The sequence below is a fragment of the Dreissena polymorpha genome, chromosome 4, assembly GCF_020536995.1.
Source record: "Dreissena polymorpha isolate Duluth1 chromosome 4, UMN_Dpol_1.0, whole genome shotgun sequence".
In the NCBI taxonomy this organism is placed as follows: domain Eukaryota; kingdom Metazoa; phylum Mollusca; class Bivalvia; order Myida; family Dreissenidae; genus Dreissena; species Dreissena polymorpha.
In genome coordinates, this window is record NC_068358.1 from 24,952,288 (window position 1) to 24,979,099 (window position 26,812).

Sequence of the window (26,812 nt, forward strand, 5' to 3'; positions counted from 1 at the left end):
TATATTGCAATATACCTGTGTACAGAAAATACGCTTTACTTTGACGTACTTTTTGTATATTTTCCCTACCTGGGGTATATTGTAGTATACTTTAGAGTACCCATAACACATCAAAGAAGTACCTGAGGTGACAATAACCAAGCAAGCATTTCATAAGAAGGTGATTGTACAAACTACATTTTTATAGAAGATACAGATTTGAGATGTGAACTAGTATGCCCAGGTAAATATCACATGTTATCTTATAGGAGGAGTATAGTAAATACGGGGTCCGTATCAAGGTGAAGTTCCGCGACTCTGAGCCCCTGAAGGAGTTGTCTCCCTTCCACCAGAGCGGTGGAGAGCGCAGTGTGACCACAGTGCTCTATATGATGGCCCTCCAGGAGATTGCCAGGGTGCCGTTCAGATGTGTGGATGAGATCAATCAGGTGGGGGCACACTGTTGATATATCAGGCCTGTACTTGGAAAACAGGGCTAAATGTATGTGCATAAAGTGTCATCCCAGATCAGCCCAGTCTGCACAGGCTAATAAATTAGCCTGTGCAGTCCATGCAGGCTTATGAAGGATTACACTGCACTTTGATGGAATTTTTTGCTTATTTTAGGTCTCTTGTTAACAGAAATCCAGTGAAGGCGCAAATTGTTGTTCCTGATTAGCCTGTGCGGACTACACAGGGTTATCTGGCAGGACACTTGTGAATATGTCTTTAGCCCAGTTTTCCCACAACTAGACTCGTATATGGACAAAAACTGAACATATGCATGAAACAGTGCACAGTGCCCATGACTTAAGAGGGAATGAAAAGTTTGTGGGGTGGTACCATTTTGAAAAATCTAAGATTTAAGCTCGAAATTGACTCTCATTATGCAATCCCATTATGGACTGTGTATTAATATGTGAAGTTGAACAGGTGATGAAAGAAGTTTATATTTAAGATTGTAGTGTTTTATAAAACACTAATTACAAGAATTTCAAAGCAAAATTGTTGTTACTAGAAGCATCTCCAAATACATGAAGTCTGCACTTGGCATCTCTTCTTCTTTCAACTTTTATGTAAATTTTCAGCAGATTTCTGTATGTTATACTTGTTATAGAGTAAATTTTTTGCTCTCTATTATTGGCATCATTTACAACAGAATTGACAAAATGCATTACAAATATTGAATTATAACCAACAACACCAGTACTAAAGGTAAGAGTGCCTCAAGACATTGTTTTTGTGTTAACGGGCGTTTTCACTGACGAGTATTTTATCAACGTGTTCTGTTTTTGATCCAGGGCATGGATCCAGTGAATGAGCGCAAGGTGTTTGAGCTGGTGGTGACCACAGTATGCACAATGTCCTCCTCTCAGTACTTCCTCCTCACTCCTAAGGTAGGACATTGAGTATATTGGCTTGCTGTCGGGGTCATAACATGCATTATTTCTCTCAGTAAAGTGAGAATATACAAATATTTTACGAGCACCAGTGCAATGGAAATTTGGCAATTTTTATCACTAAATTGAGGAAATTTTCATTTACGTGCACTTTTGCTTGAAATGTTCAGTTTCAGTACTCATTCTATTTGCTCACTTGCAGATAATTCACTTTTGGAACGAAATTGACGAAATGTTCATTCCTTTGTTCGGATGGCATTTTAGTACTTCTTTTTTAGCCGGATTTTTTTCGAAAAAATCTCGGCTTATAGATTGATGTTGTCGGGCGGGCGGGGGGGCGGGCGGGCGGGCGGGGTGGCGGCGTGCTCGAAAATGTTAAAGTTCTTATTTCATGGTATAACTTTGGTATGCTTGGACCTAGAGTCTTCAAACTTGACATGAAGGTTGGCCAGGATTAACAGATGACCACTGGTCATTTCAAGGTCATTCATTTGAAGGTCAAGGTCACTGTGACCTTCAATATAAAAAATGTTAAAGTTCTTATAACTTTGGTATGCTTGGACCTAGAGTCTTGAAACTTGACATGAAGGTTGGCCATAACTAGTTAGTAACCACTGGTCATTTCAAGGTCATTCATTTGAAGGTCAAGGTCACTGTGACCTTGAATGTAAAAATGTTAAAGTTCTTATTTCATGGTATAACTTTGGTATGCTTGGACCTAGAGTCTTCAAACTTGACATGAAGGTTGGCCAGGATTAACAGATGACCACTGGTCATTTCAAGGTCATTCATTTGAAGGTGAAGGTCACTGTGACCTTCAATATAAAAATGTTAAAGTTGTTATAACTTTGGTATGCTTGGACCTAGAGTCTTGAAACTTGACATGAAGGTTGGCCAGAACTAGTAAGTAACCACTGGACATTTCAAGGTCATTCATTTGAAGGTCAAGGTCACTGTGACCTTGAATGTAAAAATGTTAAAGTTGTTATAACTTTGGTATGCTTGGACCTAGAGTCTTGAAACTTGACATGAAGGTTGGCCAGAACTAGTAAGTAACCACTGGACATTTCAAGGTCATTCATTTGAAGGTCAAGGTCACTGTGACCTTGAATGTAAAAATGTTAAAGTTCTTATTTCATGTTATAACTTTGGTATGCTTGTACCTAGAGTCTTCAAACTTGAAATAAAGATTGGCCAGTACTAGAAGATGACCACTGGTCATTTTAATGTCATTCATTTGAAGGTCAAGGTCACTGTGACCTTAAATGTTAAAATGTTAAAATTGTTATAACTTTGGTATGCTTGGACATAGAGTCTTCAAACTTGACATGAAGGTTTGCAAGCACACTTAGATGACCACTGGTCATTTCAAGGTCATTCATTCTAAGGTCAAGGTCACTGTGACCTTGAATGTAAAAATGTTAAAGTTCTTATAACTTTGGTAGGTAAAAATGTTAAAATTCTTATTCCATGTTATAACTTTGGTATGCTTGTACCTAGAGTCTTCAAACTTGACATAAAGGTTGGCCAGTACTAGAAGATCACCACTGCTCATTTCAATGTCATTCATTTGAAGGTCAAGGTCACTGTTGCCTCAGGGTTGCCTGAGAAATATGCTAATCGACCAAAAGTGATAATGAAATTGATGGAAACTTCAAACAATATCTTACTAATTTGCTAATAAAAAAATTGAGATCAAACTTTCCTAATTGTCAATTCAAGTTCATATTTGTGACCTTAAATGTTATTGTTGTTCATGTATATGCATGCATTCAAAACATAACACAAGGTTTGCTCATGCCTTGAAAAGTACTTACATTTCATTTTGACCTTTGAACAATATTTCAGTAATTTAAGTATTGCATTGACAAAAACACGAAAGGTACTTTCCTGTCATTTAAATCAAAAATCCGGCTTCAATGCGGTCATCTCCGACCGCGGAACTCTTGTTCTCGATTGGGAAGGAAAAATATCACTGTAACAGCTGTCACTCATATACATTAGCTGGTCAGACATGTATTACCACTTTTGGCCTATGATCTTCATTATCTTAGACCCATTACCGTATTTTGGGAGGAAATTACACACAGGAATAGCTGTATCTGATGATCTGCCTGTCCCAAAACTCGTCTGCCCTCTAAATTTTCTATGCATTCAAGTATTATTAGTTACACTGTTACACATGTGTTAGTAACTGATGGTGTATAGGATATACACCCTCAGTAATTTCATACCATATTAGAGGGAAGCTTGAGTATGGTATGAAAGTACTGAGGGTGTATATCCCATTACCATCAGTTACTAACCGTGTAACAATTATATCTCAACTGCCTCTGGTTTTGTTTTTGTTTCTAGCTGTTACCAGATCTGGAATACGCAGAAGAAATGACAGTTTTGTGTGTGTACAACGGATCTAACATGTTAAATCACACAGAATGGGACCTGAATAAGTTTATCAAGAATGGAAGACCACTTGACGAGTGAAAAAGATCTGCCATTGGTGTCTGATGCCAATTCAAGATCTGAACTATGTCTTCACATAGAAAATATGCTGACAATCCAGCTTCTCTTAACTGTTAAAATCAGACCAATTGTGTTCAGCTGAAACATATGTGTGTCTGTATATTCAGAGGAGACTTATGTTCCAAAGGCATACATTGTGTTGGCTTTTTACTGATATTGTGATGATTTCATTGGGTATTGAAGTTCCTTGGCAAGCAGATAGTTCAGTGTGGTGTACATTTATTTCATGTTAATATTCCATTCAAAATTCATGGTTCTGGTGCTTTTACATTTTTAGCATTTTTACTCAATTTTATTGTTATATCTTAAATGAATTCTGCCAAGGTCGACAGCGGACTTTTAAGTGTTTATTCTATATTTTACAGCTGTTTTTCCTGTTCTTCAAAAATCGTCAATTTAGAGCATTTAGTATCTCTTCTACTTTTTCTAGAAATAAGGCTGTCATCTACATATTGGGTTAAATTAATATTGGAGTAAACTTGACCCTATTTGATATGCGTCCCGTGTTTGTTGTTTGTTCTAATATTATAAGCAAGAACTTGTGGTAATATGATACAAAGAGGGGGTAACAAAGTTAAAGTCAAGATGGCGACGTCCATCTATTTAAAAAAAAAAAAAAGAGCTATTGTCATCTCCTTGGCGTCGGCGTCCGGTTAAATTTTGCGTTTAGACACACCTTTCTCATAGAGTATCAAAGCTATTGCATTCAAACCTGGTACACTTACTTACTATCATGAGGGGACTAGGCAAGCAAAGTAAAATAACTCTGGCATGCATTTTGACAGAATTATGTGCCCTTTTTATACTTAGAAAATTGAAAAAATAATTAAATTGTGTTTAGGTCCACTTTATTCCTAAAGTATCAAAGCTTTTGCTTTCATACTTGCGACACTTTCTAACTATCATAAGGGGACTGTGCAGGCAAAGTTATGTAACTCTGACTGGCATTTTGACAGAATTATGGCCCCTTTATACTTAGAAAATTGAAAATGTCATTAAGTTTTGTGTTTTTGTCCACTTTACTCCTAAAATATCATAGCTATTGCTTTCAGACTTGGAACACTATGAAACTATCATAAGGGGACTGTACATGACAAGTTGCATAACTCAGGTTGTCATTTTGACGGAATTATGGCCCTTTTTTGACTTTGTAACTTTGAATATATGGTTAAATTTTGTGTTTACATCCTTTTTACTTCTAAAGTATCAAGGCTATTGCTTTCAAACTTCAAATACTTTCATACTATCATAAAGGTACTGTACCAGGTAAGTTGAATTTTACCTTGACCTTTGAATGACATTGCCTCTCAAGGTCAAATAATAAAATTTTGCTAAAATTGCGATGACTTCGTTATTTATTATCAGATTTGATTGATACTTTGACAAAACAACTCTTACCTGACTTTTCACAATAGACTCCACCCCCAATGCTCCTCCCCCCCCCCCAAAAAAAAAGTGTTATTTTTTATTTTTGAAAGATCATCTTATAAATGACAACACCCTCACACTATACCCCCCCCCCCCCAATTTTTTTTTTTTTGAAACATGGTTACAAAAAAAAAATTATATTATTTTATTTTTGAAAGACGGACTATTCAACCCAATCTCCCCCCCCCCCCAAAAAAAAATTATTTATTATTATTTTTTGGCATTTTTATTTCTTATTTTTGGAAGGTAATGTTATAAATGACCACACCCCCACACTATACACCCCTCTCCACCCCACCCTTCCATCTTTTTTGATTGAAAATTGAGATAGGTCCCTTTACCATTAAAATGAAAAATAGATGAGCGGTCTGCAACGGCAAGGCAGTGCTCTTGTATTGATAAAAATAACTGGTATATTACGTTACTTGAAAAAGGTTAATATTTTCAGTATATTGGGTAATAAAATTGTGCGATGTGAAATCGAAAGTACATTGCGAAAATAGTTGACATAACGATATACACACTATAAATAATGCAAGTAGATTGACCATTTTATATATAAATTATATACAATTCACTACGCATGCACAATTTGCATTCCTGGGTTTATCTCGTGACGATGATGATCAATCTACTTGCGTTATTTATAGTTGACTGGTAGTTACATGGTACCTGTACCCAGTAAAATTTATTACCGAATAATTATACTGCAAATATGAAAACTTAACAACTTTTTTCAAGTAGTGTAATAAACCAGTCATTATATTTAATCAATATAAAATAATAATTGTAAACAAAATACAGTATTTTAGAAGTTTTCTTTTTTTTGTCAATCGCGGTCCCTTTGAAGACGAATTTTCACCAATTAAAAAACAACACAAAAAAACATATATTTGTGCATAAAAAGTTTACGCAATTTACAAACGTAGTCATTTTTAACAAAATGTATGCAATTCAATCATTAGATCTGGTCTAATAGTATCAAATGCCTTTTTAAAATCAAGGAATTTAAAAAGGGCAGGGTCCACAAAATTGAAGGAAGTTTTTTATGTCAATGTTGGACAAGTACCACGGTAACAAAGGGTCACAATTCTGACAAAAAATGTTGCAACAAAATCTTTTTCCTGCCTGATCACCAGCATATGAGAGATCTTAACCCTTTGCATGCTGGGAAATTTTCTAAAATGTCGTCTGCTGAATTTCTAGAATTAGCCTTTTCTTCGATTTTTTTCAAAGAAAACTATTAGAATATGAAACAGTTTGGATTCTGATGAGATGCCACGTTCTGTGGTGTCTCATCTGGATCCAAACTGTTTGCAAAGGCCTTCAAAATTCGGTTCCATTACTGAAAGAGTTAAAATTTGAAAATTTGAGCTACATCTGCCAAGCAGTTTAACAGGAGTCAAGACCACAACATTTAGAGAAGTTCAAATTCTAAAGTGGAGAAAATCACAAAGGGCCATAATTCTGCAAAAATTGGTAGCAGGTAACGTCCTCTCTTTACAATCAACACACGTAGGTTCTTCAGCTCTGAAAGTTTCAATGAAGTTAGCAAAGAAGTTTAAAAGTATTTTGGTACACAATTTTAGGGACTAAATATTCTATTGGTGGAAAAAAAATGGGGCAGGTTTTACTTTCACCTAACCTTAAGGTCATACAGCTGTAAAAGTTTGATAAAAATCCACCAAGAAGTTAGAGGAGATCGGTACATAAAATTTTGGGACAATTAAAGCATACCTGCTCAGGGCTATTCCAATTTATCTATTGATGTAATTAAAATAATTATTTTAAACGGGATGTAAGTGATACTTATTGTCCCCTACAGGTGAAACAGGAGGGGACTTATGGTTTGCGCTCCGTGTGTCAGTCTGGCTGTCAGTATGTCAGTCTGTCACACTTTTCTGGATCCTGCGATAACTTAAAAAGTTCTACATATTGGTTCATGAAACTTGAAACATGGACAGATGGCAATATGGAGATTATGCATGTCAATTCATTTTGTTCTTACATCAAAATTTGTGGTTGCTATGGAAACAAATGTAAAAAAAATAAATTTACTGACAATGGTGGAGTTTCACCGGTAGGGGACTATATTGCTTGGCAATCTCTTGTTTTTTTAAAGCAACAAAGTCTTCCTATTTTTCCATCATAACAAAAAAAACGCATATTTAATCAATTACATTACATCACTCGTCAGTATTGTTATTTCACCCATCAGGGCTGTAGCTGGGCATAAGCAAATACGCACGTGCGTTCGCTGTTTGAAAAAAATACAAAATTAAAGTCAGCGAAAAATGCAATAAAATGTGATGCCTAACCCAGATTAGGCATTTTTTCTATGCGAGAGATGTGTTTAAATATCGAAAATACTTAAACTGTCTTAAAGTTTGTTTTTTTCAACTTCGTAGAATTCGCATGGTTTAGCTACTATTTTTGAGGTCACGTTTCTTTTGGTGGTGACTACCCATTACATTATTATCGACTGTGCTTTATCGTTGTTTTCTACTAAGTATCGGAATGGATTGTTAACGAAGCTGGAGATTTTAAGAATGGCTTAATTTGATGTCGCCCCGTACAGAGATGTTTTCGACGGAAAACCAGACCAGCCAACATCCAGTACAGTTGTTCTGTTTCCAATTTATGGCGGACAAAGCCACTGATGCTTTCACTATGGAGCAAATGGCAATCTGCCTTAGATTTTGCGATGCAGAGAAAGCATGTCTCCTGTAGGAGTTAGTTGGATTTGCCGAGTGCAAGTCTACCACCGGCGAAGCTCTGACAGCCTTCCTCGAGAACCTTCCAGCTCATGAAGTAAACATTCAGAAAATGCGCAGCCAAAGTTATGATGGTGCGTCGAACATGTCGGGGAAGCAAATGGGGCTCGCATCCAAGCCATCGTCACGAGAGCTGTATCACTCACTGCAAGGTGCACTGGTTGAATCTCGCCATTATACACGCCTACGACTCGATGCACTCTAAGAACATGATGGCAACTGTCCTAACAATAGCGTTTGCCTTTGACTACTCTGCCTAACGGCTTTTGCGGTTCCATGAGGACTTGGAGACTGACACCGTGGGCACAGAAGAGATGGGTAGGAGAAAAAAACTTGCAATGTCTTCTCGTTCTGCTCTGCATGCCAGTAGCAACAGCGGAGATCTTTTTGTACAATGAGACAGGTGAAGACATACCTCCGAAGCACCATGGAAACAGAGCGCGTGTCCGGTCTTGTCCTGTTCAATATACACCGGGAGCGAGAGATCGATCTGGAAGAGGTCGTTGACGTATTTACATGTTTTAAAATCGAAGACAAATGGTATCATATCTGAGTTTATCACGCCATATATTGCACCATAATATTGTCTGAGACCTCTCTAGAATGCACTTCGTAGAGATAACAAAAATTAACGGGGGAGCATGCCCTTTGCGTACCCTGAAAATCAGTCCAGCTACGCCCCTGCCCATTAATGTATATTTTTTTCTGACAAAAATTTAACAATTGATCTTTAGAAAATCTGTGAGCAGGTTATTCAGAAGATAATATGGTTTGTAAAACACTAAACCATCCCATGTGTATATAAACAGTGGTAACTTAAGATTTATTCATAACCTGACAAGAAAGAAAGCTTTCAACCACAAGAATGTTTATTTTAAGGAAAAAAAACTGGCTTCTGCAGTTAAATTTCAATCTTTAATTTAATACTAATCATTGTTAATGTGCACGCATGTACAAACATGTATAAACCTGAGAATACCAATCAAACCAGACAACACACTAAACAAAACTGTAACTAACAGTACAATGACACTTGTGTTTGAACAACTGTGTAAACATAAAAATAAAGCCAAAGCTGCCCAAAACAGTGCAGTGACTTTGCTGCTTTGATTTTTACTAAGCATGGAAAGTAAATTGTCAACTAATAACTAATTTTATTTAATTAAATTAACTTTGACAGCGAGGTCTGCATCTTAACTGCCTTCACACAAATTTCCAGCACAATATCTAAATTCAATGTACAATGTATTTGGCAGAAACCACTCTAGTATATTAAGTAACAATGACCTCGATCCAAATGACCTGAAATGAAAACCCCATCCTATGTCTGCATGAAAGTTACCTACAAACAAAATTATGCAAAATACCTCCATACAAACTTCAGTTAGTGTCCCCAAATGCAAACCCTTGCTAGATCAGCCTGTAATCTACCTGCATTAGCAATATAGGCAAAATACCTCCATCCTAACTGAAGATATTGAGCTCATACCTGTCATCTATTTTTGGCAACAGTGACCTTGACCAAAGTGACCCCACATGCTTGATCGGCATGTAAGCAAGATATAGAAGTTGTTGGATACATATGTTTACTTTAATTTCGTAAGTATAAAAAACACATTACTTTAATTTCGTAAGTATCAAAAGTACAAAAGGGCATACCGGGTACCTCCGCTAAATTGCTGGTCAGAAATACGGCCCTTGGTCTGATCCGGAAGACATTTGTGATTTTCCAATTTAATATACTAGTATGAAGCATTTTCAATGATATGTACTTGTTTCATGCAAACTTCAATCTGAATTTAAACTTGCACACAAGCCTGAACGGAACATTTATAATTACAAAAGGAGGGATAATTATTCTTTAAGTCTGGCAAAAGTTATAGGATTTGGTTAGGGAATGTTCATCAAGATCCTAAACACATGAGATGAGATGATATCTCTTTACAATTGAAATGAGATAATAGCTCTTTGCCATTAAGCTTGGATGATAGCTCTTCGCCATTGAGCTCAGATTAGAGGTCTTTGCAAATGAATGAGATGATAGCTCTTTGCCATTTAGCTTGGATGATAGCTCTTCGCCATTGAGCTCAGATTAGAGGTCTTTGCAAATGAATGAGATGATAGCTCTTTGCCATTTAGCTTGGATGATAGCTCTTCGCCATTGAGCTCAGATTAGAGGTCTTTGCAAATGAATGAGATGATAGCTCTTTGCCATTAAGCTTGGATGATAGCTCTTTGCCATTAAGCTCAGATTAGAGTTCTTTGCAAATGAATGAGATGATAGCTCTTTGCCATTGAAAATACTAGCAGCTTATGTGGTAAATTTTGGATCATTCATAGGCAACAACTTAACAATATCTGATACAGTTTTGTTCATTACAAACATGGCCATTTTAGTCCTTAAATATTATATGACTATATAGAAGATGAAAACTTTAAAACAAGAGGAAAACAAAATGTTCAATCAACTGATTTACAGGCATGAGCGAACAATTAACCATGCCATCCGTGTAATCAGTTATTAACATTTATTCCTTACATATGGAAATATATTTTGAATTTTCCATAAAAGTGAATTACAGACTGTGTATACAATTGATTTGGAGTTAACAATTTACTGCTGGAGATGGATAGTAATGCAATAAAACATTTGTCTCAAATTAATAAGTTTAGGATTTAATTTTTATACTGATTTATGAAAAGCACTTACTAATACATTAATAACAAAAATATATTATTATTAAATTTCCTAATTCCTATAAATTTACAAATTTAATCAAATAACAAGGGACAAAATTGTCACAAAACCAGGTTTTCATTGTGAAAAAAAATTCTGATAAAGGGAGAAAACTCAAACTGAACTTTTGAAATGACCAAAAAAAATTAACCCCCTTTGTAAGTTTTTTTTTTTTTTTTAATCTATTTTTAGTCGTGGCGACCTTGACATTGGAGATATTGACGTGATTCTTTCGTGGGACACACCGTCCCATGATGGTGAACAAATGTGCCAAATGATTTTAAAATCTCACAATGAATGACATAGTTATGGCCAGGACAAGCTCATTTATGGCCATTTTTGACCTTTGAACTCAAAGTGTGACCTTGACCTTGGAGATATCGACGTAATTATTTCGCGCGACACACCGTCCAATGATGGTGAACAAATGTGCCAAATGATTTTAAAATCTGACGATGAACGACATAGTTATGGCTCGGACAAGCTAATTTATGGCCATTTTTGACCTTTGAACTCAAAGTGTGACCTTGACCTTGGAGATATCGACGTAATTATTTCGCGCGACACACCGTCCAATGATGGTGAACAAATGTGCCAAATGATTTTAAAATCTGACAATGAACGACATAGTTATGGCCCGGACAAGCTTATTCCGCCAGCCCGCCAGCCAGCCAGCCCGCCCGCATTCGCCAATCTAATAACCAGTTTTTTCCTTCGGAAAACCTGGTTAAAAAAATTGCCATAACAAATATTTCCTTTAAACCACCTACATGAAAGAAATGCCAGCTCGGCAATTGAATTAGAAAAACCGACTGCTGACGCACACAACACCTGTCACAGTTCAGGCGCCTCAGTTTTGATTTGAGTTCCCTGCACAAGCCTCACAACCTCTCCATCAGGTCCCAGCTTCAGATCCAGGGTGAGCACGTTGGCGGGTGGACGGTGGTTCCCTGCGTGAGCCCGAGCCTCCTCCAGCTGGCTGCTATGCCAATGGCACGTGGAGCACTCATGGATCTGCCCCTTCAGGTGGGCCAGGTTGTGTAGCAGGTAGCTATCCTCCTCTTTGGTTGTGAACTCGCAGCTCATGTCTGCACACATGTAATGCTTCTCATCAGGATTGGGATTTCCAGCTGCACAGAATTTATATATAAACACTTCATTGCGATGTTCAGAGAGCAGATGGTGCTTTATTACGGATTTGGAGTGGACTGGTGGGAAATTTGAGCAATACACGCATCTGTAGGAATCTTTGGAATTATTTGAGCTCACAGGTGATTTTAGAGGTTTGGATGGGTTACTCGCCACCTTGCTATGCACTTCAGCCAGTTTCACCAATTCTGCGTGCTTAGCTAACATGTTATGTTTTATTTTGGCATGAGATATCACATTTGGCACATGGCTTGATATGAATGTACACTGAGTATCAGCGGGGCATATAGCAATCTGAGAGCTGTTACTGCCCTTTCCAAGTTTGTTAACGTCGACAGCTAACAGCGCCATTGTTTTATGATTCTCTCTCATGTGTTCCTTTATGAGCCCCACACCAAACATGAGCCTGGGGCAGTAACAACACTGGTACAGAGGTGGCACGGTTTTGCTCATGTTCAGATTACACATCATTGCAGCTTTCCGTGTCGGACGATAAACAGACCTTCTTTCATTTTCAAACTCGATGAACTCGTTCAAGGCTGCATCATACTGGTCCTTGCTGACCTTGCCATTGTAGGTATTGACAGCCTGAACGGGCCCAGTGGTCTCATACACTCCTTCAGTCTCCTCCCCACTATCGCTCTCCTGGCTGACACTGATCACACTGGCAGAACTTTCCACGCTGGAGGACCGCTCAGGGTCGTTAGAGGCTTGGTCTGCATGCTTTTCTGCAGTATGTCGCTCCAACTCGTGGGCATGCTTGGTCTCCCACAGGCAGATGCTACAGAAGTACACAAATGTTGTCTCTGCAGACCTCAGACATTTGATCTTTGTGCTTGTGCCGGGATGGTTCGTAAGAACGTGCTTCTTCATTTTGGTATTGTTGTTTGTCGCATAGACACAGAGCTGGCACCCATACTCACTCTGGTTCGTTCGAGAATCTTTCCCTATGTCTGTAAATCGTGCAGTTTTGTCTATAAAATTCTTAGTCAGTTCCAGTGACTTCACTAGACTTTCTTCGACATTGGCAGGCTTCTGCCCCACCCATGGCATACATATGTCGCAATGCTCCAAATAGGCATCAGCATCCTTGGTACTGAATGTACATTTATTTTGCAAGCAAAAGAATACGTAGCGTTTCTGTCTCAGCTTCACAGCCTTCATGTCAAGTGCATACATGACACCACCTGCATGCTTCTGTAACAGATGACTTTTGATCTCCTCCTGTTGTTTCACAGTCCGATTGCAATGACCACATTTGAATGAGGCAGGGATTTTCTTTTCCAGTTCTGCCAACATAGCGCTTCTACTATTGTCATCAGTAGTGTCTTGTTGTTTACCAGTGCTTCTCAGCGTTGACTCCTTTATCTTGCCATTGTCAATGCCTAGACTGGACGCTGGCACTTGATTTGCAGTCGTGGGGGAGTTCAACCCAGCTGCAGACATGTGTTTTGTATCTGAGGCCTTGATTCTTGATATTTCTTCTTCAGATGAGGCCAACATGGCTACATACTTATGAGGTTTGAGAGGGTGCTCACGATTCAGGTGCACTTTCAGGAAGTTCTGACTGAACGTCACAAAGCCGCAGTAGCCACAGTTCCAGCAAAGTCCTGTAGGGACTGGCTTCACCGTGCTGCTGCCACTGCTGCTAGTGCTGCTGGTTACGCTTTCCTCAAGTCCCGAGATGGCAGCACTCACTGCCTGATCTCCACTCAGCACGCTGGATATAACTGGCAGGACCTCTCCATTGGCACAGGGAGCTGAATCAACACTACTGGACACTGCTATGCTGTCCTGATCTGGAGTGTTTTCATTAGGTGAACTTTCCTTCTTTGGAGACTTTAAGATGCTATTAGTGTTATCTGGTTCTGTCACCGCCCATGTAATATTGTCCCCTAGCCTGGCCTGCTTGGCTGGAGGTTGCGCGGCCTGCTCATCCTGGCACTTGCGTTTACCGGTGACCTGATCTCCACTGGGGATGCCAGGCATAAACGTACAGTACCTCAGTGTCCGAGCGGTGTCAGCAAAGCTGTCATGCTCACCATAGCAATGAGCTATGACAGCGGCCCGCGAGAATGCCTGGAATGGACAGTACTTGCAGTGAAAGCGATGCTCAAGGACATGCTCTAGTAACGCCTGCTTGGCTTTTGACTTGAAGCTGCAGAAGTTGCACCAGTAGTAGGTGACCTTCGTGTGTACGGGCTGACCCTCTTGTATGACCAGCGCGATCTCTGAGCTGACTGCACATATCAGGTTAAGGTTGATGTCTGCTTGCTTGCCGTCTGCCAGACTCATTTCTTCCAGGTCATCCTGACTGCCTCCTGGTTCATCTCCGTCCTGTAGCAGAGAGGCAGGCAATTAGTCATCCAGGGGTCTCATTTCTCCTAAACATGTTGACACTTCTCCCATTTTTGCTCTAGGGAGAAAGACACATTCTAAATTTTGAATTAAGACCAATGTCATCAAAGACGTTTCCTGATAAACAGAAGAGAAACAAGATCAATTTACAATTTGGACATTGAAATGTCATCTCTGATAACAAATTTATAATTTGGATGTTAAAATCAAACTTTCATCCCTAATACATGTAAGAAACAAGGGCTGTTTGTAAAACATGCATGCCCCCCATATGGGCTGTCAGTTGTAGTGGCAGCCATTTTGTGAATATGTTTTTTGTCACTGTGACCTTGACCTTTGACCTAATGTAAGTTATCATCCGTAAACCATTGTACTATTTCGAGTCACTGTGACCTTGACCTTTGACCTAGTGACCTGAAAATCAATAGGGGTCATCTGCCAGTCATGATCAAGGGGGGAGTGAGAGGGGGTATAATGTGGGGTGGGGTAATTTATTAGATGTTTTAAAAAAAATGGGGGGGTAGGGGGGAGTTTGAGGGGGGTATAATGTGGGGTGTGGTAATTTATTAGATGTTTAAAAAAAAAATATAAAAAATGTGGGGGGGGGGCCGGGGGGGGGGGGGGGGTAGGGGGGGTGAGAGGGGGGTATAATGTGGGGTGTGGTAATTTATTTGATGTTTAAAAAAAAATTGTTGGGGGGTGGGGGGTAGGGGGGTGGGGGTGAGAGGGGGGTATAATGTGGGGTGGGGTAATTTATAAGATGTTTAAAAAAAAATTGGGGGAATTGGGGGAGTAGGGGGGATGGGGGTGAGAAGGGGCATAATGTGGTGTGTGGTAATTTATAAGATGTTTAAAAAAAAAAATCGGGGGGGGGGAGGTGGGGGTGGGGGGGTAGGGGGGGGATGAGAGGGGGATTTAATGTCGGGTGTGGTAATTAATAAGATGTTTGAAAAAAAAATTGGGGGGGTTGAGGGGTAGGGGGTGAGAGGGGAGTATAATGTGGGGTGTGGTAATTTATTAGATGTTTTAAAAAAAATTGGGGGGGGGGTGGGGGGTAGGGGGGAGTGAGAGGGGGTATAATGTGGGGTGTGGTAATTTATTAGATGTTTAAAAAAAAATGGCGGGGGGGGTAGGGGGGAGTGAGAGGGGGGTATAATGTGGGGTGTGGTAATTTATAAGATGTTTAAAACAAAATTGGGGGGTGGGGGGTATAATGTGGGGTGTGGTAATTTATTAGATGATGTTTAAAAAAAATAAATTTGGGGGGGTTAAGTTGGGGGGGGGAAGGGATTCTGGTAGGGGTGTGGGGTATTGTTTGGGTGGAATCCATTGTGGTATTCAGGTAAGTGTTGTTTTGTCAAAGTAATAATAAAATGTGATCATAAACAAGATGTGTTTGTGAAACACAATGTCCCCCTATATGATGTTTGACCTTGTAGGATGACCTTGACCTTGTGAAGGATGACCTTGACCTTGACCTTTCACCACTCAAAATGTGCAGCTTCATGAGATACACATGCATGCCAAATATCAAGTTGCTATCTTCAATATTGCAAAAGTATTAATAAAATAAGCGATTTGGGCCACATATATTTGACCTCTGACCTTGAAGGATGACCTTGACCTTGACCTTTCACCACTCAAAATGTGCAGCTCCATGAGATGCACATGCATGCCAAATATCAAGTTGCTATCTTCAATATTGCAAAAGTATTTATAAAATAAGCGATTTGGGCCACATATATTTGACCTCTGACCTTGAAGGATGACCTTGACCTTTCACCACTCAAAATGTGCAGCTCCATGAGATACACATGCATGCCAAATATCAAGTTGCTATCTTCAATATTGCAAAAGTATTAATAAAATAAGCGATTTGGGCCACATATATTTGACCTCTGACCTTAAAGGATAACCTTGACCTTTCACCACTCAAAATGTGCAGCTCCATGAGATACACATGCATGCCAAATATCAAGTTGCTATCTTCAATATTGCAAAAGTATTCATAAAATGAGCGATTTTGGCCACATATATTTGACCTCTGACCTTGAAGGATGACCTTGACCTTGACCTTTCACCACTCAAAATGTGCAGCTTCATGAGATACACATGCATGCCAAATATGAAGTTGCTATCTTCAATATAGCAAAAGTTATTGCAAAATGTTAAAGTTGGCGCAAACAGACAGACCAACAGACCAACGGACAGACCAACAGACAGGGCAAAAACAATATGTCCCCCACTACTATAGTGGGGGACATAAAAATATCAAATGATCTCACACTGACATGAACAAATATCCTGTATTTATTAGACATGAAATTTAAACTTATTGCATTTGTTTCCCCTGTATATAAGAAAGATATAATAGTGTATTACCTCCCCTGTCCTGCTTATATTTATATTAATCAACAAAATTAAACATTAACACAATATTTAATATACAAAATATACAAAAATCTCATATTCTGATAATAATTTTACAGATCCACTTTATTTTACTCAAAGGATGATGTTTCATTGGACTGATTATTATAGATTTAGGATAACAGACCAGTTGCTTCAGTTATATTGTTCAGAGTTCGCCCTGTTGGCCGCGTATGCATTCTTGAGTTATCATCCAAAAACCATTTTACTATTTCGGGTCACAGTGACCTTGACCTTTGACCTAGTGACCTCAAAATCAATAGGGGTCATCTGCGAGTCATGATCAATGTACCTATGAAGTTTCATGATCCTAGGCCCAAGCGTTCTTGAGTTATCATCCGGAAACCACCTGGTGGACGGACCGACAGACCGACATACCGACAGACCGACTGACATGAGCAAAGCAATATACCCCCTCTTCTTCGAAGGGGGGCATAATAAAAGGCTACAACAATGATACAGTGAGATAAAATCATGCAGCCTGTCAATGACTCGAAACCCAGGAAAACTTGCTTACAGAGAAACTGCTCTCCCTACTACACTGACCGCTTTCGGGGCTACCCTAGTGAACAACTTCATGGTGTGACATAACCCTCAATTGAATCAGAACATGAGGACAGGACCTCTGGGTGTTTTATCATCAACCACAAGCCTAGTAAGACTTAACCATGATATTGTTATGATTCCACCTATAACACAACAAGTAACAAGAGCACCGCATAACGGGTGCCACGCTCGGCTGCGGTTGCAGTTTTGAATAAATGAAAGCTTGACAGAATTTTTTTTTTTTTAGAGGTCACAGTGACATTGACCTTTGACCTAGTGACCCCAAAATGGGTGTGCTATGTAGAACTCATCAAGGTGCAGCTACATATGAAGTTTCAAAGTTGTAGGTTAAACCACTTTGATTTTGGAGCCGATGTTCAAAACCTTGACAAAATGTTAAGGTTTTAGCACAACGCGGACGACACGACGACGGACACTACACGACGAGCTGGCTATGACAAAACCTCCGGTTTTCTCCGAAAACAGCCGAGCTAAAAAATGAATAAAGAACTTGTGCCTGTTTTTGACCAAACCTAACAAAAACTTACCTAACAGAGCTGACTGAGCCGCCACACAACCTTTCAATTTACGTGGCGATGTTCAGATATTTTTTACATATTTTGGTAATACTTTAACATGTCAACACTGTCAAACCCTTTGAAATATTCTACAGCCTGGCTTTGAACATCAAAATTAATATAAATTTATCCTAACAGTCAAACACCATTTCATCTTTAAAATAATAAATTTCATTAGTTTTTATTGAGAATAGCCCACTAGATGTCTGTCATACCTACCTCATCTACAGCAGCATGCGCAGTCTGTGTGATCCAGGTCTGGTCGTACTCATCGTCCATCGGCTCCTTCTTCACTGTCACCATTCCTGCCAGCCAGAAATTTAAAATATGAGCCTGCTCTGTAAACAGAGGCTTAACGCATGTGCCTCAAGTGTCGTCCAAGAGTGCAAGAGAGAAAGTTGCATTAATCATTCATAAAAGGTTGTACTTTACACCATAAATCCATGAGGAAATTACAATATGTTAAATATATACATACATTTTATCAAAGCTACATTAACAAGGGCTGTTTGTAAAACATGCATGCCCCCCATATGGGCTGTCCGTTGTAGTGGCAGCCATTGTGTGAATACGTTTTTTGTCACTGTCACCTTGACCTTTGACCTAGTGACCTGAAAATCAATAGGGGTCATCTGCGAGTCACGATCAATGTACCTATGAAGTGTCATGATCCTAGGCAAAAGCGTTCTTGAGTTATCATCCGGAAATCATTTTACTATTTCGGGTCACCGTGACCTTGACCTTTGACCTTGTGACCTCAAAATCAATAGGGGTCATCTGCGAGTCATGATCAATCTACCTATGAAGTTTCATGATCCTAGGCATATGCGTTCTTGAGTTATCATCCGAAAGCCATTTTACTATTTCGGGTCACCGTGACCTTGACCTTTGACCTAGTGACCTCAAAATCAATAGGGGTCATCTGCGAGTCATGATCAATCTACCCATGAAGTTTCATGATCCTAGGCGTATGCATTCTTGAGTTATCATCCGGAAAACATTTTACTATTTCGGGTCACCGTGTACTTGACCTTTGACCTAGTGACCTCAAAATCAATCGGGGTCATCTGCGAGTCATGATCAATCTACCCATGAAGTTTCATGATCCTAGGCGTATGCGTTCTTGAGTTATCATCCGGAAACCATTTTACTATTTTGGGTCACCGTGACCTTGACCTTTGACCTAGTGACCTCAAAATCAATAGGGGTCATCTGCAAGTCATGATCAATGTACCTATGAAGTTTCATGATCCTAGGCCCAAGCGTTCTTGAGTTATCATCTGACAACCACCTGGTGGACGGACCCACAGACCGACCGACAGACAGACCAACATGAGCAAAGCAATATACCCCCTCTTCTTCGAAGGGGGGCATAAAAATTAAGGAGAAAATGATAAACAGATTTTAATTTAATATACTAATACCAGATACAAAAAGTACCTGAAAATTAAATAACATTTGTTTGTTATTTTGGAAATTAACCTACCATTGCTGGCTACCAAGTTGTCTACTGCAAAGGTATGACTGTCCATTTTATTCTCCTGCAAATTTAAAAATATGTTTTAATAGAAACATGAATCAGTTAGAATACCTTTAAAAAAATCACTTGGAAATTCGGAATATATCATTTTATTGAAATGTCATTTTTTGTCAGACAATATAATAAATATAATTGCCCCTTTATCTATAAGAATTTTGAAATATACGTTTGTTTGTTTTCTGCACAGTTTTGAAACACACTTGTTTTTAAATCCACACACACACAAACGGTGATTAATTTGTGGTTTATAACCCAATAAACAATGAATCATAATGATCAACATCATTTCTTCAATGTTTTGCATGTGAATTATAATGTTATAATATAAATTCAAATATCACATTTATTTTGTAACACAAAACTTGTCATCAAGTTTTTTTTATCAAATTAGTTGTATGTAGTTTTGCATTATAATGAGCATACATTTACCCTTTAGAGAATATATTTATAATTTGACTATTTGAGGAATGTCAGGAATTTAATGTACTTTTAATATATTTTTTTTACAATTAAAGGGACTGTCAACCACAACGACGAAGAAAAGAAAAGTTGTAAAATACCGTATTTTTTACAATTATTAGTTTATATTGATTAAAAATCACGACTGGTATATTACATTTCTTGAAAAAAGTTCATAATTTCAGTATTTTTGGTAATAAAATTTCGCCATGTGAAATCGAAAGTACATCGCGAAAATAGGTGACATAACAATATACACACTATAAATAACGCAAGTAGATTCATCATTTTATATATAAAATATATACAATTCACTACGCATGTACAACTTGCATTCCTGGGTTTACCACGTGACGATGATGATTTATCTACTGGCTTTATTTATAGTTACCAGGTAGACATAACCAGTAAAATTTATTACCGAATATACTAAAATATGAAAACTTAACAACTTTTTTCAAGTAATGTAATATACCAGTCGTCATATTTTAATCAATATAAAGTAATAATTGTAAAAAAATACGGTATTGTACAACTTTTCTTTTCTTCGTCGTCGAGGTTGACAGTCCCTTTAAAGAGCACAGGCAACATTAACAGAAATTAGCATCATATTAAATGCAATATATATGTATAGTACAGTCTTGTTGTCATTAGCAGAAAATCTCTAATAGCGGAACAGAATAATTAATATATTCCTAATGCTTTCATTTTAAGAATATGATGTCATTTATAATTCATTTTGAAAAAAATGCAAAATTTGCTACATGTACTTGTATTATATTGTTTAAATGCCAATAATTTCAAAATTATACTCTATTTAATAGAATGCTGTTGTTTAAAAGTCTTTCAATTTAAATTATTTATGCAATGATTTATATGAAAATTATTACAAAATTTGTGTGTTTTCCTATATCCTACAAATGATGACTGAACAGATTGATAAGAAATATATTAATAAATTATTTTGCAGAATATAGACACAAATATGAACATGATTATTTTGAAAAAAAAGCTGACAACAACCAATATAGTGTTAGAATTCCCGGGTAGGTTTCAGTATATTTTCTGTACTTGGGGTACATTTAAGTAGATCTAGTACCCTAGTCGGCTATGACCAATCAAGCATCAGTGGTTTGAGCCCAGTTTAGGATAACTTTTTGTTCTTTCTTTCTTAAATTTATTTTTGTTTTAATGTGGGCTATTGAACTCCAATGTTTACATTTATCAAATTAAAGCATTAAATGACAAACTTCAATACATCCAAAATCTTAAAAAGTTTTCTGTGTTTGGGAAATTTAATTCATCAATTTAGTATTTTTTTCTTGCAAGTTGCAGTCCCTTAGTCCATAGCAGTCCCTGTGTTTAAGAGGTATGTTTAAATTATTTGAGTTCAAACAACCAGTATTTTTTATTGTTAACCCGCTAAAGAAAGCTGAGGTACTGAACCAGCAGTTTCAGTCGGCCTACACCAGAGAGAATACTGACCACTTACCAGAAAAAGGCACAAGCCCACACCCAACAATGAACAGTATTATAGTAACCATCCCAGGCGTTATCAAACTACTGAAGAACTTAAACCCATATAAAGCGGCACAGTACCTGAGGATTGGAGAAAAGCCAACATCATCCCTATCTTTAAGAAAGGCGATAAACATCAAGCCAGCAACTATCGACCAGTCTCCCTTACATCTGTGACCTGCAAGATCCTTGAGCATATTGTACACAGCAGCATCATGAACCACTTCCAAAACAACAACATCCTATGCGACAACCAGCATGGATTCAGAAAGCAACGGTCATGCGAAACTCAGCTGATCACCACACTCCATGGAATAACCAGCAAGCTTCGAACTGGAAAACACAAAGTAGATATCATCCTACTGGACTTTTCTAAAGCGTTTGACAAGGTGCCACACGAACGACTACTACACAAACTTCATTTTTATGGGGTGAGAAATAGTACTCTTCGCTGGATAAGGGCCTTCCTCAGCTACAGGAAGCAGCAGGTTCTCCTGGATGGTACCACATCCTCACAAGCAGACGTCCTATCTGGGGTCCCTCAGGGTACAGTACTCGGACCACTATTGTTCCTCGCATTCATCAATGACATGCCAGAGGTAACAACATCAGAGACACGTCTGTTTGCAGATGGACTCCTCTACAGAGAAATCAGGACAGAGGCTGATTCAGCTGAGTTACAGAGAGACCTGGATGCCCTAGGAGAGTGGGAAACAAGATGGCAGATGCACTTTAATCCTGAGAAATGCCAGGTCCTACACATGTGTACCAACAAGCGGTTCCGTACAAAACACTCGTACAACCTTCATGGACACATTCTCGAGGACGTTGACAGTGCTAAATACCTGGGAGTGACACTTACCAAATACCTCTCATGGAAACAGCATGTCGACAACACTGCAGCCAAGGCCTCAAAGACACTGGGATTCTTGAGGAGGAACCTGTACAACTGCACCAAAAAAGCTCGAGAACAAACCTACCACTCCCTTGTTGTACCAACCCTCAACTATGCAGCAGCTGCATGGGACCCTTACCAGGCCAGAGACATCAACCAGCTGGAACAAGCCCAAAGAAGAGGTGTGAGGTTTGTTCACAACAACCACTGGGATAGATCACCAGGCTGTGTGTCACATATGCTCAAGGATCTTGGATGGCGGCCACTACAGGAGATGAGACAAGACCATCTTCTGACCCTCTTTTTCAAGATCCAACATCACCTTGTAGATGTAGATCCCAGATCTATCCTATCACGGAGCGACTCAAGAACCAGGGGAAAATCAAGATTGCAGCAGGCAACTCCACAATCCACTGTCTACAATAACTTGTTCTATCCCTGAACGATAAGCCAGTGGAACCAGCTGCCAACCCGTGTCACTGACTCCACCTGCCTAGAATGGTTTAAGACTGCTCTGGCTCAGCGCAGAGCCCCACCCTCTAGGACAGCGTAACCAGCCAACGCCTGTACATAGTTTTAACCATCTTTTAGATTTTAAATGGGTATAGCTGAAATAATTCGCGTTCAGAATAAATCTGATCGCTGAAACTCCGGTCTGTAAAAACCATAACGAAAAATGAATACAATGCTATTATATCAATATGCTTAAAATTGCAACATAACATAACCAACTCATAAAGTTTTAGTTAAGAAGTCCATTTTTACCTCAAATAGCGTCGAATTGAAGTTAAAAGGCATAATTTGTTTCAGTTTAACTTCTGCTTAAATCACAATACAATCACTGACCTCTCGTCATGTTATGAAATATTTAAATATCAACCAATCAGAAGAAGGCATTAAAGTGTAATAGGCTGCGTTATCGATTAAAATCTACCTGCGGTATACAACGGGCACAGCGATTGGAATGGAAAATGTGAGTAGTGTGTTGATTTAAATTGGTCAGGCGTGCAAAATTGAAAGATTCATTACATAATTCTTACGGAACATTATTGAGAAATGAATTATTTACACAGGTATGTAAATATTATTGCAATCTGTTGATATTAACTGTCTGATATCGGGTCTTGAATGTTGCGCACCAAATTCCTTGCGCATCAATATAAACAAAGAAGGAAAACTTTCGCTATTAAAAAGATAGAGTGGACTATTGACGCCAAGAGTCTGCCAAAGCAAAAATCATCAAAAGACTCTATGGCGGCAATTTATATTGACTAAAATGGGTAGAGACCCAGTGGCTGTCTCATCCCTCAGTTAGGTCAACCATACAATCTATCAAGACTACGGACTTTTACCGGAAGAAGAAGAAGAACATTTCGCAGATATTATGTTAATTAACCTTAACTTAAGTAAGGTCGACCGCGGTACCCGGTCGACCGTGTTCATTGTTCGCTGTACTAAAGCTTTAAGATAATACTCAATGTTTATACGCGTGAATAACATATTTCTTACAAACATTTTAAGTTGGAAAGCTGCTCGATTTAACCATAAAAACCATCACAATCGCTAGATAACTACGCATGTGAACATTATTACCTTAACACAACATGCAAGAACTTGGTTGTATTCTTCAGCATAGATCGTATTAGTAACTGCACAATGTAAACATTTCATGTGGGTCAAATCGGGCTCGTTTCAATTCGGTTTGCTTCGGCTCGTTATTCTCAATTATCTTACTTACAGATAAATGCGTGCCTCATGAGTATTTCAAACCAAATTATCATCAGTAGGTTATTGTTCTATCAAATGTTGTCAGACCCATAGTCCTGATACAGATCATTTGATTGCAATATTAACTACCAAGCAAGATGCCCAAATAATATAACTATCACAAACATTCAAGTTTAATGTTAATTATCTCACTTTGCACAGCCACTTCTCCAAAAAATGTTATCTGCATTAAATGTTTTAAGCAGAAGATATGAGTGAAAAACTCAATTAAATACTTGTTTCACCGTTGACCGATAATACCGATGAATGCTCTGTATATATACACGCCAACGTGTAGCTGCATCATTTAATTTTCATACCAAAACAACAAAAAATCTTATCAAGAATATTGCAAGTCGCCCCATATAATAGAATAAAAACAACATGGGCACATTTGTTTGCATTTAAAATTGAATTCGATTCGCCATTTGCATTCATTTATTAATGGTAATCTTTTTTTGTATAATCGCAAAGCTGTGTCGTTTCATTTTTTGGTTACAGCGTACTTTGCAAGTACTATCGAACCTATATGGTATGCATATATTAAAAAGCATGATACTTCAAATGTGTTCAAAACTGCAAAACGCTTCAGGAAATCCTCAACAACGTAATAACAAACTAATTTCCGAACATAAATGTCATAAAAAATGTCCTCACGTAATTCGTAATGCACACGTAGTTTCAGTTCACTTCGGAAACAAAAATCGTGGTGAAGTTCGCAACAAATAATTAACGCTCATCTCTTTATGGTTGCGTGTTGAGAGTAAAACGCGGATGACGCCCTTAAATGCTTTATACGTTCATATCACATATCGTTACTTTAAATAGTAACAGAATGCCGTCGCGAGCGGGCATATATTCGGATCTGGCGGGCCAATATAAAGTATATCGTCCCGTTAAGGGCTGATTTTTATGTCACCCCACCACTATAGGACATATTGTTTTGGACATGTCTGTTGGTTTGATGCTTTGTTGCTTTGTTTGTTTGTTTGTAAAAAATTGTTCAAACTATAACATTTGCCATATTTTTTGCAATATTGAAGAAAGCAACTTCATATTTGGCATGCATGTGTATCTCATGGAGCTGCACATTTTAAGTGGTGAAAGGTCAAGGTCATCCTTCAAGGTCAAATATATGGGTCAAAATCGCTCATTTAATGTACACTTTTGCAATATTGAAGTTAGCAACTTGATATTTGGCATGCATGTGTAGCTCATGGAGCTGAACAGTATGGGTGGTGAAAGGTCAAGGTTATCCTTCAAGGTCAAAGATATGGGGCTTTTTTATGAGAAACGAATGGGATCGCACGGCTTTTACTGAACAAAATGGCGTCCAATTCAATCTTGCTCAACGGTGATCAATAAAAATTAAGCCACAACTCAACGAACGAATCCAACATAATGATAATATGACACACAGCACAAAACAAATCTTGAAACATGACGCCTTTAAATCTCATCTCTTAACCTTTGTTTTATTTCCTTCCCGAATATTATTATTAATGCCATCATTTAATTTACTAACTGACCTTTGTCTTCCATTTGTTGCTGGTCTTGGCTCGTGATCGTCTGTTGGCTAGAACTTCGTTCTGATCCTAGGACACGTTCATCCTAAAAGACATTTGATGCGTATTCGATGAAATAGTTTAGTTTAAACATATTGTATTGTATATACACAATCATTTACAAACAATTATATATAATAGACAGTTTGAAGTACATTTATACAAATGGATTGGGCCTAGAGTTATACCAACATTATCGAAAGGCCCTCTTCATTATGATAGTTTATTGTAAAGGTTATACAAGATGGGTATGCCAATATACTAGGTAATTATGTAGTCCAATGTTGTGTGTGCATACTTAATAAAGCAAAGGTCTGAAAGGTAGAAGTAAAATACATCAGCCTATTAAAATAACAATTTATTTTATACAGAGTATGTGGCTCATAGAAAGTTTGTGTATATTTAATATTAGACGAATGAGACAAAAAAAAACACAAGAACTCGACCATATTCTTCCTTTCAACTTTATATTGAAAAGCTTTAACACCCACAAACACCTAGGTTCAGTCAAAACAGTAAATGGCACAATCACATTAACGTACGCTATTCTTAGCAGACCATCTAAAATATTAGGATCTATGAGAATGCTTTAGTTCAAATTTAAACGTCAAACGCTAAACCAGATATACGTGTCATATTTACGTCCTGTATTAAAATACTCGTCGGTCATCTAGGATAATTGTACATATGAAAACGATATTTTAGAAAACAATCAATAAGACGCCGAATCGTTAGTGGTTTAACGAGATCGTCCTCTATAACCAATTTACTGACTGAAATTGGCTGGGTATCACTGGAACACAGGCGCTGCATTCAAAAACTAATACTAGTTTACAAACACACAAAGGGTACCCTAACAGAATATCTTTCGGACATGATTTCAAAAATCGTAAATGATAATTCCGTGTATAACCTACGAAATGGTGGTTATCTACTTGCATTACCTAGACGACTTGAAATATACTCAAACTCTGCTACACCATCAGCAATCAAACTATGGAACGATCTTGATTCTGATATACGAAATTCTAATACATTGAACGCATTTAAAACAAAACTTAAAGAAACATTCAAAGCACCTAAAGTCCCTGCATATTATTCACAGGCTGAGAGAACATACAAGGTAATACATGCTCGAATAAGAAACCAATGTAGTGATCTGGAAG

At 38.1% G+C, this 26,812-nt stretch overlaps 2 protein-coding genes across 4 annotated transcripts in view; one reads left to right on the forward strand and one right to left on the reverse strand.

The window, feature by feature from the left end:
* LOC127875946 (structural maintenance of chromosomes protein 5-like) overlaps window positions 1-5,241 on the forward strand; it is a 77,328-nt gene extending 72,087 nt beyond the window's left edge. The window contains exons 24-26 of the mRNA XM_052420713.1: window positions 249-428; window positions 1,281-1,376; window positions 3,735-5,241. Coding sequence (XP_052276673.1) covers window positions 249-428; window positions 1,281-1,376; window positions 3,735-3,863 — 405 coding nt within the window. The 3' untranslated portion in view covers window positions 3,864-5,241. The remainder of the gene's footprint in view (window positions 1-248; window positions 429-1,280; window positions 1,377-3,734) is intronic.
* A 2,242-nt stretch (window positions 5,242-7,483) lies between these two features.
* Window positions 7,484-25,690, reverse strand: LOC127875947 (uncharacterized). Of its 3 annotated transcripts, XR_008047524.1 has the most exons (5): window positions 23,908-23,993; window positions 19,389-19,443; window positions 18,122-18,207; window positions 11,612-14,327; window positions 7,484-8,594 (listed from the first exon to the last, which is right to left on the reverse strand). XR_008047524.1 is itself a non-coding variant. In XM_052420717.1 (4 exons), exons 2-4 carry the CDS (start codon window positions 19,432-19,434, stop codon window positions 11,676-11,678), a joined length of 2,784 nt encoding a protein of 927 aa, XP_052276677.1. In that variant the 5' UTR covers window positions 19,435-19,443; window positions 25,611-25,690; the 3' UTR covers window positions 10,997-11,675. The 3 variants fall into 3 exon arrangements, 2 of the variants coding, with proteins under 2 accessions (XP_052276677.1, XP_052276676.1); XM_052420717.1 differs by lacking the exons at window positions 7,484-8,594; window positions 23,908-23,993 and adding an exon at window positions 25,611-25,690 and having other exon boundaries at window positions 10,997-14,327; XM_052420716.1 differs by lacking the exon at window positions 7,484-8,594 and having other exon boundaries at window positions 10,997-14,327.
* Window positions 25,691-26,812: the final 1,122 nt, after the last annotated feature.